General features: G+C 35.9%; 2 protein-coding genes across 2 annotated transcripts in view; both read right to left on the reverse strand.

Annotated features, from left to right (window-relative positions):
- Positions 1-587: 587 nt before the first annotated feature.
- On the reverse strand, positions 588-10526 carry LOC107754327 (HMG box-containing protein 1-like). The gene is made up of 11 exons (XM_016570732.1): positions 10463-10526; positions 9016-9196; positions 8706-8919; positions 8498-8621; positions 6467-6578; positions 6013-6128; positions 5219-5375; positions 4974-5118; positions 2857-3144; positions 2179-2320; positions 588-1521 (listed from the first exon to the last, which is right to left on the reverse strand). Exons 1-11 carry the CDS (start codon positions 10475-10477, stop codon positions 1504-1506), a joined length of 1512 nt encoding a protein of 503 aa, XP_016426218.1. The 5' UTR covers positions 10478-10526; the 3' UTR covers positions 588-1503.
- Positions 10527-13078: 2552 nt separating this feature from the next.
- LOC107754359 (cAMP-dependent protein kinase type II-beta regulatory subunit-like) overlaps positions 13079-15503 on the reverse strand; it is an 11737-nt gene continuing 9312 nt past the window's right edge. The window contains exons 7-9 of the mRNA XM_016570777.1: positions 14232-14346; positions 13432-13567; positions 13079-13351 (exon numbers count right to left, since the gene is read on the reverse strand). Of these exons, the coding sequence (XP_016426263.1) occupies positions 13218-13351; positions 13432-13567; positions 14232-14346 (385 nt within the window). The 3' untranslated portion in view covers positions 13079-13217. The remainder of the gene's footprint in view (positions 13352-13431; positions 13568-14231; positions 14347-15503) is intronic.

Raw genomic sequence — 15503 nt, forward strand, 5'->3', positions numbered from 1 at the left:
TTTACAGTAAAATTCCGGCAACCACAGCTGCCGTTTTTTTACCGTAAATTTTTCTGAAATTTTTTTACAGTGTACAATATTAATGACAATATTTTTAACAATATGGTAACTTTTCAGTTCGTACCTACAATATAAGGTATGATGATCAATATGTTCGAAATATATTGCTCTTTTTTTTTTTTTTTTATTGATTGAACATATGAGAACCAAAGAGAGCATGTTTTTATTTATGAATGTTTAAATTATATTAACCAAGATTAACGCTGTAAACAGCAAGGGTGTAGGCTTGATTTTGGCATTGGTGGGGACATAACGGCAGACAACAGACATTTAATTGTTTGATCAAAATTATTGCTAGAGACAATTTAGTAGTCGTTGGATATTGGTGGGGACATGTCATACACTGTAAAAAATTATTGTGATTTTAACAGTAAACGACTGTAAAATGCTACAGTAAAAACCTGTTAACTGGTTAACAGTAAGTTTCCATACTATATTCGGTGAATAAATGTAATTACATTTAATGTGATTTCACAGTAAAATACTGTTAAAAATACGTTTTTTGGAAGTGAAAAAGAAAAAGTCCAAAGCACAACACTCAGTTGCTCAGTTTGGCCATGATTGTGTCAAAGGATACATCTTATCAAGATATATATATGTTTTTACACAACATTTCAGCTTGTATACATTTATTGGTTGTATAAGGTTATATATGAATATAAAGTGCAAAAACAAGAACACTTACAGTGAAGGCATGGCCCTGAAGAGCTGTATGTTACAACATGTGTGTCGTTGTACTCGGGACTCTATCCATTTACAATATGGCCGTATGGACAGACTATCATACACACACACACACACACTGAATATGGCCTAGGCTGGACTAACGTCATATGAAATTCAACCCTTTCCAGCACATCGACGAATATGCAGTTTAACATCATTCGTCTATTTGCAATACATTTGAGTCTGTGCAATTAAGTTGAGTTATACTAATACAATTAATATGAACAGCTGAAAAAACAAGCTAACATCTAAATTTCCCCTTTTTACATTTAAAAATAGACATTATTTGTATTTATCGCTCCTTCGGCCTCAGTAAAATAGCACCACAGGGTTGCACCTTTCAAGCCTAGAAATAGAAAATTACCTGATAGAAGAACTGAGCGTTGTCTTGCTTTGGAAGAGTAAGGCATTTTCATCGTTTTCGAAAGGATAACAAAAATACACAAGCACTGTTAGTTGACTAGATTACATTTTATATCACATATAATTATATTATGATTTGCCTTTCCTTCATATATTTTTTTAAATGAAATTTTTTCTTTCACAATTCTTCTCGTGAAGATGTTTCGTTGTTATTATACATTTTTTTCTATGTTTTTTTTTCCTAAAGCAAGTGCGTGTAGCATCACAGTTGCAGTTTATCATTCTTTCGAGAGAATGTGTGTCGGTGTCCGTCTCCTGCTGTCCAGTTAATTTTTTTCTGTGACAATCCTCAGGCTAGTTTTGCTGAGAGCCCTAGCAGAATGGAGAGGTAAATGAGCAAATGAAATGAAATGACCTATGAGCCAATGAAAATTCTTTTGACACAGTTAAGGTCATTCCAATTTATGGAAGCTTGTTTCCTCCATGGAATAAAAAAATAAAAACTACTTTTTCTCTCACAATTTTGACTTTTTGAAGTTGAGTTTATCTCTCTCAATATGGATTTTTTTCTAGCAATTTTGAGAAAAACATTGATATATAAAATTATAATTCAAGAAAGTCCTAATTAAGAGATTAAATAGTCACAATCACTTTTTTTATTTTATTTTTTTTAAATTCCGTGGTGAAAAAAAAAAAAAAAAGGAATTGCGGGACGTAACTTCAGAATTCCAAGATAAAAAGTCAGAATTATGAGGAAGAAAAGTCAAACTTGAGAGAATTCCGAGAACTCAGAATTCTGAGAAAAAAGGTCAATATTGCGGGATGTAAACTCAAGAAAGAAAAAAAAGCCAAAATTGCGAGAGATAAACTCGTTCTGAAAAAAAGACATCAGAGTTGTGAGATTAAAAAGTCACAATTACCCGTTTTATTTTGTTATTCTGTGGCAGAAACAAGCTTCCATAACAATTTTCTTTAAAAAAAACAGATTGACAATATTAACACTAATCATGCTAATTCAAAAATGCTAACCGAGTTTGTTCTCTTGCGTTTCCAGCAGTCAGGGTTGAGACGTTTCTGCTCCTCGGCCAGAGCTTTGGCCTCCATGGTGTACATCCTCCTCTCCTCGTTCTTCATCTTCTTCCATTTATCGCCCAGAATCACGCTGATGGCTCTGAGTAAAGAGAGAAAGACCTGTATGTATGTATATGTATAAATGTGTAATTTTATGTAATTTCATGTACTTTTGTCAATAATTATTTTTAAATATTTCTATTTAGATACATTTTTTTATTTCAGTTGTGGTTTGTCATTTTTGTACTTGAACTTAGACTTATTTTTTATTTTTTAACAAAAAAACAAAGCTAATGCAAACATTTGTCCGTTTGCTTGCGGCACATCCACACACCTGTTGTCTTTGCCGGGGTACATCTGTGTATATTCCACCCTGTACTTCTTGGCAAAAAGCATGAAGGCGTTCATTGGCCGCTTGCACTTCGTGGGTGTGGCTCCAGAGCTTCCTGAGGCGTGGCTGCGCTGTGATTTGCTGCTGGGGGAGTGGTGGGAGGAGCCGAGGACGTCCAGTTTGTCACAGTCGGGACTCACAGCGCCCCCGCTGGACTGGGATGCCCGACGCTGGCGTGCCATACTAGGTTTTGTAACAAAGCTAATGCAAACATTTGTCTGTTTGCTTGCGGCACATCCACACACCTGTTGTCTTTGCCGGGGTACATCTGTGTGTATTCCACCCTGTACTTCTTGGCAAAAAGCATGAAGGCGTTCATTGGCCGCTTGCACTTCGTGGGTGTGGCTCCAGAGCTTCCTGAGGCGTGGCTGCGCTGTGATTTGCTGCTGGGGGAGTGGTGGGAGGAGCCGAGGACGTCCAGTTTGTCACAGTCGGGACTCACAGCGCCCCCGCTGGACTGGGATGCCCGACGCTGGCGTGCCATACTGCTCAGAACGTACACGGCAGAAGAGTCGAGAGGGGTGAAGTCATAACTGTGTGTGGGATGAGAAAACAGTCAACATGTTAAACGCATTAAGCTGAAGCCAATTCAGTTCTTATCTCTGATGATATCTCTATATATTATTATTATTAATAAATTTAAATAATAATACAATTCATCTATAAAAACTAAACTAAATGCTGCAAACAAGTAGGAAATTAGGTCATATATCACAGTGGTTTCCAATCCTTCCCTGCATCTCAATGCCTACTTATACTACGCCCTTAAAGTATGTACTCTTTTGGTGAAGAAAAAGTACACACTTTTGAGTGTGTAGTAGAAGAGTAGGCAAGCTTTGGGACATACTATCACGTCACACAACTGCGTCTTTAAAGGACCGCTCTGTCGCACCTGTTACTGTAAACTGGCCTGTCAATCATCTTGTCACAGTTAACATCCTCCACATTCCATTTCATTTAACTTCCTACCGTATTGGAGAGAAAAGAAGTAGCACATTGATCTGCCAGTCGCAGGTCTTTAATGTGGAGAACTCTGTTCATATTTTCTGCATAATGATGCATTTAAAAGTTAACGACCAAATGGATGTTTATAAAAGTTCACATTGCTGTTGCAGATGAAATATAACACGGATAACAATAAATAAATATTTTTTACCAGGTTAAATGTTGATTATTAGTAACTCAAACCCCTTTTTGTAAACCTCTCTACCTAACGTCGATCGCATGCATCCGCCACGTTTGTAGTTTTTAAACACTTTTTATTCGTGTTTGTAGTTCTGGACCGAATCCTTCGCCAAAGCGCAATGGATTGTGGGCAATTTTAGCCATTAGAGTGTGCACGGATCCACACTTCAAAAATCGACCTGAAATAGTAGACCATCCGGGGACTTTTGGCATACTCTTTTCAACATACTATGCTTTGGGACACACTTATTCTAATCTCACATACTATTTAGGGTGGATAGTATGAACATTGAGACGCAGGGCTTGTCTTGGTGTCTTACTAATAAGCTGATGAGCTGAATCAGGTGTGTTTGATTAGGGAGACATCTAAAATGTGCAGTGTTGGGGATTCTCCAGGACCAGGATTGGGAACCACTAATATATAATAATAATAAAAAAAATTACATTTTGCTTAAATAAATCATACTGACAATTAACCACGCAATTTCTCATTACCATAATCTCAACATTAATGTGAAGAGGGAAAAAAATTATATGAAGTATTTACACATCATGGTAGTATTTGTTCTATTGTCTTTCATTTATTCAGATTTTAAAAATTATTTTATTTTAGTATTTTTACCATATTATGTAAAAATTACATTCCATTAATTTAAATAAAATGTATATATTGTCATAATTGAAAAAAAAAACAAGAAAAAAAAACTTAACCATCGGAAAAATGTAGGCTTTTATTTGTTGTTTTTATTTAGGAGTTAAATTTGACCTGGACATGCTTTTTTTCCCCGTGAGATTGACCAAATACTTGTTTGTTTTTACCTCTCAGTGTTATTTTATTATTATTTATATATTATTATTATTGACATTCTGAATTCATTTTTTATTACATTTTCAGTTTTCATTTTAACTTTAGTTTAAATTTTAGTCATTTTATCTACTATTGTGATTTTTATTAGTAATTTTGTGATTATTTATTAGCTTGTTTTTATATACATTTCTTTTTAGCTTTAATTTATTTGTCTTACAATTTTAGTACTTCAATTTATTTATATTTTCAGTTAGTTACCAAGAAAAAAATTTTCTATTTTTTTTATTGTATTCTATTTCAGATTTATTTCAATCAACAAAAAACGTTTTTAATAGTGTTAGTTGTAGCTAACAATAACAACACTGGTACCTCCTAAAAGTGTCAAAAACGACAGAGTCGTCACAGTTGATGGCGTCGCAGTGTCCTGGCGGCAGACACAAGTCTCCAACCTGCATGTCATAGCAGGGAATGCCGTGCTGTACAACAGTAAGGCTCGGATAGAAAGAAGACCACCCTAACACACACACACACACACACACACACAGATTAGATTAATAATCTGAATCACATTTATCTTTTAATGATACTGCATAGAAACAGACTTCTGCATTTACCTTTATTTTTCACAAAAAACGGATGGCCCAAACTGCACTCAGCGGTCAGAAGCCCTGCTTCAGAGGAACCAGGGTCAAAGGTTAATTTCAGGACAGACTGGCCGAAAGACACACTCTCCTCAAAGACCACCAGCTTCAGCCCATCAGAGCCATAATTCTGCGAGACAAAGAAACTTAAATTACTTTGGCAATAAGATTTTTCAATGCATTTTTAAAAGTTACTACTGGATGAATTAATTAAAGGCATAGTTCACCCAAAAATGAAAATGTGCACAATCTCAGACCATCCAAGATGTAGATGGGTTTGTTTCTTCATCAGATTTGGTGAATGTAGCATTGCATCACTTGCTCACCAATGGATCCTCTGCAGTGAATGGGTGCCGTCAGAATGAGCGTCCAAACAGCTGATAAAAACATCACAATAATCCACTATTAATCCACATGACTCTAACTTCAAACATTTGCTTCTGTTTAAAATATGAGTCCCCTATCCATAATATTGCTTTCTCCATTGAAAAATCATCTTGACTGAATCAGGTGGATTATTTGTGGATTATTGTGATGTTTTTATCAGCTGTTCGGACTCTCATTCTGACGGCACCCATTCACTGCAGAGGATCCATTGTTGAGCAAGTGATGCAATGCTACATTTCTACAAATCTGATGAAGAAACAAACTCATCTACGTCTTGGATGGCCTGAGGGTGAGAACATTTTCAGTAAATAAAAATTTTTGAGTGAACTATTCCTTTAAAAGGCGAAAGAATGACATCTGACTGACGTGTTCATCATTACCTTCATTGGGTTGGACTGTGTTCCTCCCTCGTCATCTGAATCTTCATCCGACTCCATCACGTCCTCTGCATCCTGCCACTCCACGTTCGGACCTTTGTGGAAGCGTAGACGTGTTCCTGGAGGAAAAAGACAAGAGTGTTTGGAAAGAGATCTCCATTTATCAAAAGAGAGAAAAGTTAAACTAAACACACTTTTGTTCAAATAAAACTTCAATGCAGTTACATAAAGACAAACATGTTCCAGGCACAGAGTGTGAGGACCAGAATCTCGTTGGCCCTCCTGTGACCCAGAGACACGCCTGTTTTCCCCTTTTACTCCTGCTGCTCTGCATTTGTAACAGCAGAAGGTGCTGTTCACCACATTTCTTGAAGTCAATGATAAAAATCTGCCATCACAATATCAGCTGCTATTTTGTTCCCAAGCTTCTGGGAACACTTTATCTGTGTGTCTTTACCTTTCAGGAAACAGTGCCAGGCAGTGGAGGGCCAGGAATGGGACCATCCCAGCTCATCATCATCAGACAGAGACGACATGCAGAAAACTCCTGACTCTGACTCACTGCTTGCCTGCAAAACGCACATAAAACAAAGTTTGTACTATATGCTATTTACTCTTTAACTCTCAGCCAAGGTCCAAAATTAACAGTAAATAAAATTACTGAGCCATGTGGCTGCTAACTTTATTAGGAACATAATGCATGCTTTCAGTCGAACTGTAAGAATGATGGAGACATATAGATACAGTTTTACAGAGAGATTAACTTGTAAACAGTGTTGTTACCTAACTAAAACTATTAAAATGAGTTTTCATTAATTAAAATAAAGCTGAAATGAAACAAAATATATATATGATGGAAAAAGAAAATGAACTTAAATAAGTTGAAGTACTAAAATTACTAAAACTGAAATAAAAATAAGGCTAAACAGAAATATTTTTTTAATTATAAAAACTATAAAAGCAAAGCAAAATTACTCAAATTAAAATGAAAACCATGGTTATTACAGTTAAGGACAACTAAAACTATTCAGAACATTTTTGTTTATTGAAATTAAGATGAAATAAATTAAATATAAATATTAGATTGAAAAATTTTAACTAAACAAAAAAATAGACATGTTGCTTTTGTCAACTGAATTAAGTTTATGTTAAAGGGGTCATATGATGCGATTTCAATTTTTCCTTTCTCTTTGGAGTGTTACAAGCTCTTGGTGCATAAAGAAGATCTGTAAAGTTCCAAAGACTAAAATGACTAACTGGAAATAAAAAGTAAAAATGAACTAAAAATAAAATAAAAATAAAGTTAAATAGTAATATTAAAAATAAAAACTAATAGAAATGACAAAAGCACACAACAAAATTACAAAAAATTTAATTAAATTGAAAACTTAAAATTAAAGCTAATTAAAAATAAAAATAATAGTATATAAATGAAAAATATGATGAAAAGTTATTAGTAACCTTATTAAAAACATAAATAAATACTATAATAGTATATAAATAATATTAAAATGCCACTGACATGCTGTGTGAATATATATATATATATATTGCTGTTTCTCAGTTCATTCAACATTGGCAAGTGTGACAAAAAGTTAATTCTGGACCTTTCTCTTAAGCCATTCATGAAATCCCATTATAAGTGTTTGCTAGGGATGCACCGATAGGATTTTTTGGGGCCGATACCGATTTTAACAAACACTTATTGGCCGATTCCGATACCGATGTTTGTCACTTCCTCTCTTTTCTGAAATTTTGCCATCAAAATAGATAGTATTTTGATCATGTTTTAAATCAGCAAAGTTCAAAAACACCTGCATTAAATTATACTAGCAGTTTTATTGCTGCATCATCAAATAATTTCTAATGAACATGGATTAGATCCATTTAACATTCAGCAGGCATGGGCGTCGCTACGCCATTTTTAGGGGGGCTATAGCTTAAATAAATTTTGCGATTAGCTCCATAAACTGTACACGAATTCGTGATTGCCTCAGTCCCCTTTAAATTTCATTTGAAAACGGTGGCAGACTTCAATCGGCTCCTCCCCCTCCTTCTGCACGTTCTTTTTCAATCAGCAGACAGCAGCGGCGCAGAGAGAAACAGAGGACGGTGATTTTTTTGGAGTGAAAAAGAACGCAATAAACTTAATAAAACATCAGTAAAGTTTTGGTCATCATTCAGATAAGGTCCGCTACACTTATGAAAGTTACAAAAGTTATTTAGTCAAGAAAAGGTGTGCGATCTTTTGTTATTTGTTTAGCATTAAAGTGCAGACAGCAGCGCTAGGATTGTGCAACAGACATTATACAGCTCAGTGCCTTCACGCAGTTAATTAATAAACCATCGGTTTGTTATATCGGCCTTTTTCCTTATATAGCCGATATGCCGATGGTTGTAAATTGAGGAAAAATCGTCCGATAAATATCGGTGGCCGATACATCGGTGCATCCCTAGTGTTTACATTTGTAAAGGCCCGTGGTGGTACCCTGGTGCGACGGCGTTCCCTCATGTGGCTGCGGGCGGGACTGGGAGCGCTGCTGGAAGACAGAGGGGGTCTAGCATAGGAATGTAAACTGCTACTGTTGGAGAAGATGTGGACAGGAGAAGACCTGCAATGATAATGCATCATCAGTACAGCTGTGCTGTGCAATTTACATTCATGTGCAATTGTAGAAATGCCAGGATTTCCTGACCGGTTGTGTGGAGCGTCCTGGAGCAGGGGGCTTTGAGGGCTGGTGGCGATGTTGGCCAGCTCAGTCAGCCAGTTTGTGTGTGAAACACTGCCCTCAGGCCTGGAGCTCCAGCCCTCGACGGGCCCCTCCTCATGATGCGACACACCCGGGGCCACCTGGAACACGCCCGGGGTCGACCGGTCATCCTGCACCTCCTGCAGCTCAGGCAGGTCATCTGCAGAGACGGAAACTGTCATTGCAAATAGTGTTTGGAATCAGAAATTAGATTTTCACGTTTTCAGAAGAAAATACGAGCGGTAAACATAATTACCGTACTCCATGTGACTCTCATTAGAAGGGCAGCCAGGTGAGGAGGGCAGGCGCTCGTTGCATTTAAGCAGATCGAAGGCCTCGTCCATACCTGAGCTCTGTGTCTGGATTTCCTGGACTCTCTGAGGGACCGACTGAGTTTTCACTTCCCACACCATATTATGACATGTCAGCTGTGCAGGCTGTGAATGCAAGTGAAGCGTTAAAGCGAAAGCAAAATGGGTAGGTAATTTCCAAACCAGCTTACTTGCACATTTTTACTTTGTAGGCATTTGTGTTGAATGAATGAATGAATGAATGAATGTGGGACAACAGAAGTAAACACAGGAACAACAACTGTTCTGTTGGGTATTGTGCAATAGGTTCTTGGCCACTGTCCGATCACGTAGAGCACTGGTAGCATTCGCTTCTTAATGAAATGAGAGAAATTAAAAGGCTTGGATCCTTAAAACAAATTTCGTCGTGTTAAATAACGCGTTCTGCCCCGTTTCTGTGAAGCGTGGTCACGTGACCCGCATTGGCTTGTTTATAAACTTTCTGTGACTTCGCGCATGCGCAGCGCAGCTCATTCATTCATAACTGCGTAACAACGGGGGATCAATAACAGCGATAGATTGCGCTATAAAAATCACCGTAACTTTTGATAATCGCAGATGGAAGTCCCCCAGTTCGATCCGATCGAAGATAAGTCCGTGTTTATGAGTGGAAAGCTTTAATTTGTGGCCATTTCGCTCGCTCGACGGTTTCAGTTTTTCCACACAGGAAGAAAACACGATTTTTCTGCACTCGCGAATTAACGAAAACAAAACAAACGGAAGCGCATAGATGTTTTGGCTTATAACTGATATTTTAAAACGAATATTGTCGTTGTTATAGCTGAACACGAGAACAATAACTTCAATACGGCTGTCGAAACAATACGACGGTCTTTGTTTGGAAAAAATCGTCAAAAACTAATTAACAACTGCAGTATTTAATCAAACGACATCTTATACAGAACATCCAGCTCGACATCAGACGTTTGATCGATGTAGAATAATGACGATAAATGCTTAAAAATAAACTCAAATGTCAACAGTGGGAGCTGTAAACAAAAGAATGTCAACAAGTTGAGACATGGTACATCAAGTACTTCCTTTAACCCCGCTGTAATGAATGGAGACCCTATTTTCTTCTGGGTTTAAATGGAAAAAACACGACTGGTTGTTTTTAATTATTGTCGCTATGGTGAGGTAAAGGATTACTAAACCACAAGCATAACAACAAACGTCACAGAGGAAAAAAAACCCTTCAAGTGAAAAGTTGTCATTTGCGATCGAAACAATGAATGACAGTCTTTTTGCTCCTCGCGGCCTCAACCGTCGCCGTCTAAAATAGCCAAGCAAAATAAAGTTAATTGACATTACCGTTTCGTTTCGTGGTAATATTTCAACAACTTTTTTACTTACCAAACCTGTCGCCATTACAGAGTATCTCTGGCGTTCTCCGCGAAGGCAGGACTTGATTACTTTTAGATCTGGCCTCCCATTGGTGGAAACGCACGTCAGTTTGGTGAGCTCGAAGCGTGATTGGCTAGTCGCTCGCACACTGGGTTAGACATAGATGGTTTGTTATTGTGTTTGTGATTGGCTAGTTCTGCATGCCCGTTACATCAGCCGTGAATCTGATTGGCTGATACGTTTTTTTTTTTTTGAAAGACCCTCCCACTTTGTTAAATAGGGGATTTGAGGTATGTATCGTCTTGAGACGATGTAAACAAACATTGGACCTTGCATTTGGATAATATTACAGCTCATTAAAAGTGATATAGCTGATGATTGGCCGCATAAACGCACGTTATGGACGCGTAAATTATATAAAAATAAAAATATCTGAGGAAGTTTAATGGCATTTCTATCAAAATGTTACTCAGTGAGGTCACACATGCATATTATTTGTAGCATAGGACTTAGCTGTAATAATCACAACATGATTTAAATACAAAATTGTTCTTTATTTGAATGGAAAGTCAAATATAACTGACAGTATAATACTAGGCTCTCTTGCACCAAGAGACTGTAGACCTTTGATCCATTTTTCAGGACATAAAAAGCATTAGCGACTTTTAGGTGGCAGAAATTCACACAGAAATGAGCACTGATTGGCAATTAAAAGTCATTAGAAATGGTGTAAAGTTACACTGACACACAGATATGGTTTAGGGATTCACTACAGGTTAGTTTACCAAGAGACAAACCTGTGGGCATCTACATGGGAAGAGGTGATGATGGCTAAGCTGTTCATATTAGAGGTAGACAGTAATGAATCTTCAGTAATGTTTTAGGAAGAAATGCACACTACTAGTAATGCATGACTTGCTGTGAAGCAAAAGATCCAATTAACAAGGACGAACTTCTCATACATCAAGAGATAGAGAAAAACAGTGTCCAAATACTGTGGGAATGAAGAATAAAGCAAGTGTTTTGAAGGAGCCAAAAGCTACCAGAAACAAAATAAACGTAACTCAAAAATATATGCATACAAAGAGAGGACTCATTCAGACTTCTTCAGAGAAAGCAAATGTCCTTGGTTACTTTTTGAGCATCTAGAAAATGAATGTGAACGTACAATTTGTGCATCTCAGTTCATTGTGAAGTACTTAAAAAAAAACTGAAGATGTGAACAAATCATAAAAATGTGCTACACCATTTTAAAAGTAAAGATACACAATGCCTATATTTACTATTCATATGTGGCATTGAGGAGCTTCTCTAAAAGACCTAAAGAAGGAATTAAAAACACGTAGAGCTGTGGATTCTCAAGTTCACCCAGAAATGAACATTTGCTGAAAATGTGCTCACCCTCAGACCATCCAAGATGTAGATGAGTTTGTTTTTTCATCAGATTTGGAGAAATGTAGCATTGCATCAGTGTCTCAGCAATGGATGCTCTGCAGTGAATGGGTGCCGTCAGAATGAGAGTCCAAACAGCTGATAAAAACATCACAATAATCCACACCAGCTGTTATTATCAGTAATATTGTTAGTTATTCTGACGGCACCCATTCACTGCAGAGGATCCATTGGTGAGCAAGTGATGCAATGCTACATTTCTCCAAATCTGATGAAGAAACAAACTCATCTACATCTTGGATGGTCTGAGGGTGAGCACATGTTCATTTTTGGGTGAACTATTCCATCAAATTAGGTATTTTCATTACACTGGCATCAAAGTGCAATAACATTCAGACTGCATTTTCATTTTTATATGTAATCAAGTCTGTGCATCTCCGTCTCCTTTTCTCATATCATATTCTCAAGCAATTTGAAAGTTTATTAACTCGTGGAAGCGTAATGAAACTTGAGTATTAAAGTCAACGTGAAACACAGTTTACAACTAATTTTACTTCTGTAATCTGAAGTATTAAATAAGTTAAATAGGATATTCAACAAGAAAAAAAAAATGGATGGGACCTGATTTTATTTATTAGAATTGATTGGACAGTAAAAAAAAATGGGTGTTCATACCAGAATAAATGTGTGATTTCATCTGAAAACAAATGTTGGTTTAGAGGCATTGCCATTTTTAATACAAACATTTTTTTTAACTAATGTGCTCTAGGTAAAAATGTTCACATTTAGTTTTCATGTTGACTTTAAACTCTGACATGTTGTCCATAATTTGTAACTGTTCACGTTTTTTGTAACAGGTATCATCAAGATGCAATTCATGAAGCTCAGGTGCTGAATTCATATTTAGTCAAAAATTTCTTACAGTAAAAATGACTTACATAACACTGAAAACATTAACAGATGCTCAACAGCCGATTTTAAAATCCAGAAATATAGCTTCAAAAGAATAAATGAACATGTTACTGTACTGTATATGGCATAATAATGCAGTCTTTGTGTGGACGTCACTGTAAAAGACGCAGCATGTGAAAGAAACAGCAACCAAGATAAAAAACGAGAAAAGTTTCGATACCAAATAGCTATGAGGAAACTCCCATAAACCTCCCTGGAGGAAAATGCTCACATTTGGCTTTTCACATCTAAAAAAAAAAATCATGATCATTGACACACATCTGTTAATGCCAAACAATAACTTCAAGTTTATGACCTATGTTAACACGATTTCTTGACCATGATGACGGGCCTCTACTTACCATGTTCTCATCGTTTCATGTTGCATTTTAAGTTTGCGATGTTTATTGATGAACTGATTTCATGCATCCGGCTCCTCTATTGCGATGTGACTCTCGAAGAGCGTGATCAGCTGCTCCTCGTAATTCGCTATGTTTCGTTTCATGATGTCCATGCAGGGGCCTAATAACCTCTCAAACGCCTGCACGTCCATTACTGTGAAGCACAAGGTGAATGATCACATGACCCGCTGTGCAGCTGCGATGCATTATGTTATATCATTTATAATGCATTACCTAAGCATTTGACGCTGTCCATGGCATATGCAGATGCTGCCCGTGGCTTGTTAGTGACGAGTGCCAGCTCTCCAAAATACTGGCCTCTAGAGCATGTGGCGATTTCCACCTCCTCGTCTTCAGCATCGTTTTTTGACTGAAAAAAAACAATGTCATGTAAATGCAAGTGAATCTTTTCAAGCTGAAGGATTTGTTGGTTTATTAAAGGGGTCATATGATGCGATTTCAAGTTTTCCTTTCTCTTTGGAGTGTTACAAGCTGATTGTGCATAGATAAGATCCCTGAAGTTGCAAAGACTAAAATCTCAAAACCAAAGAGATATTCTTTATCAAAGTTAAGACTCTGCCACGCCCCCCTAAAACGGCTGGTTCTAACACGCCCCCACATATCTACCCCTATATTTCTTTCTTAAATACATGTATGTATGTGTGTGTATTTATATATACATATAAATATACACAGCACATACATATATATTGTGTAAACACAAACTTTTATTTTGGATGCGATTAATCAATTTGACAGCCTTAAATATTATATTATGACATAATTATACATATTATAACAGATAGCTAAATTACTTAAATTAGATGAACCATTCATTCAAATGACTTTATCAGTTGTTTGTGATGGAAAAACAACTGTTAAAAAATTAATTCAGTTTGTACTCACAAATTGTGCTCAATCTCATGAAATATATTAGTAATAATGATCTTTAAAAAAGCATCATATGACCCCTTTAAGACGCATAATGAACTGAATTGTGCTGATTCTTCGTTAAAACCGATCATTTGACTCACCTTGCTCCTCTTCATAGTGATCCTAACGTGTCCTGACTCTACAATGTAGAAAGAATCTGCCAAATCACCCTGGGAAAACAAGGTAGTTAGATAAACACTAAGCACTACAGATATACTAAGTTTGGGGTCAGTAAGATTTTGGAATATTTTTGAAAGAAGTCTCTTCTGTTCACTAAGACTGCATTTATTTGATCAAAAATACAGCAAAAACAGTAATATTGTGAAATATTATTACAATTTAAAATGTGTGAGACGCAATTATTTATCAAATCAACGGAAACTCAAATGACTTATCACAAAAGAATGAAATAGAGTTAGCAGATAACATTTTGGTACAAGTTGCAGGGATGAATACAAAAGTGTGTGTGTTCACACCTCCAGTGACGTGAGCATCACATTTTTGTGGTATTTTTTAATGAATAGAAATAACACGAAAACAGCATTTATGTGAAATAGAAATCGCTTTGTAACATTATAAATGTATTTAATTGTAATTATTTGTCATTTTTAATTTTAATGATTAACCCTTGCTGAATAAAAGTATTAATTTCTTATAAAAAATGTAATTGATGGAATTGTATTTTTATATTATATTATATTTAGGGCTGTCAAATTGATTAATTGTGATTAATCGCATCCAAAATAAAAGTTTGTGTTACACAATATATATGTATGTGCTGTGTATATTTATATGTATATATAAATACACACACACACACATACATGTGTTCGAAACCAGTTATTTAGAAAAAGTTGTACTGCAATTGCTTTGAATTCACGCTACTGCAAATTCATTAAATGATGGGTTGTTGTTGTTGTTTTTTTCCCTCTACAGAAGAAAGAGTCATAAGACTGTTATGGGTGAGTAAATTACAGTGTTATTTAAGTATCATTGATATACTATTATATTTTGTTAATATTTTGAATTAGATTTTATTTTTATTATTTATGTTTTCATTTTAATTTAAGTTGTTGTGTTTTTGTCTTTTTTTATAACTTTCAAATTTTAGTTTTAGTTATTTTAGTACCTCAGCTTTTAACGAAAATGAGAAATGTTGCCTTGGCAAGTAGCTGAAATAAAATCCATCCAAGTTTTTTAAAAATATATTTTATTTTTAGTTAATGTTTGTTTTATTTCACGAAATGAAATTTTTATGGGTTTTAATTATGGAAGCTCATTTCCACCACAAAAAAAAAAAAAAAAGGGATTTACAATTTAGGTTTAATTTATTTTTTATGTTATTTTTAGTCATTTTGTTTTTGGCTTTTGAT

Source organism: Sinocyclocheilus rhinocerous, unplaced genomic scaffold (genome assembly GCF_001515625.1).
Source record: "Sinocyclocheilus rhinocerous isolate Xijiao unplaced genomic scaffold, SAMN03320098_v1.1 scaffold561, whole genome shotgun sequence".
Lineage (NCBI taxonomy): Eukaryota > Metazoa > Chordata > Actinopteri > Cypriniformes > Cyprinidae > Sinocyclocheilus > Sinocyclocheilus rhinocerous.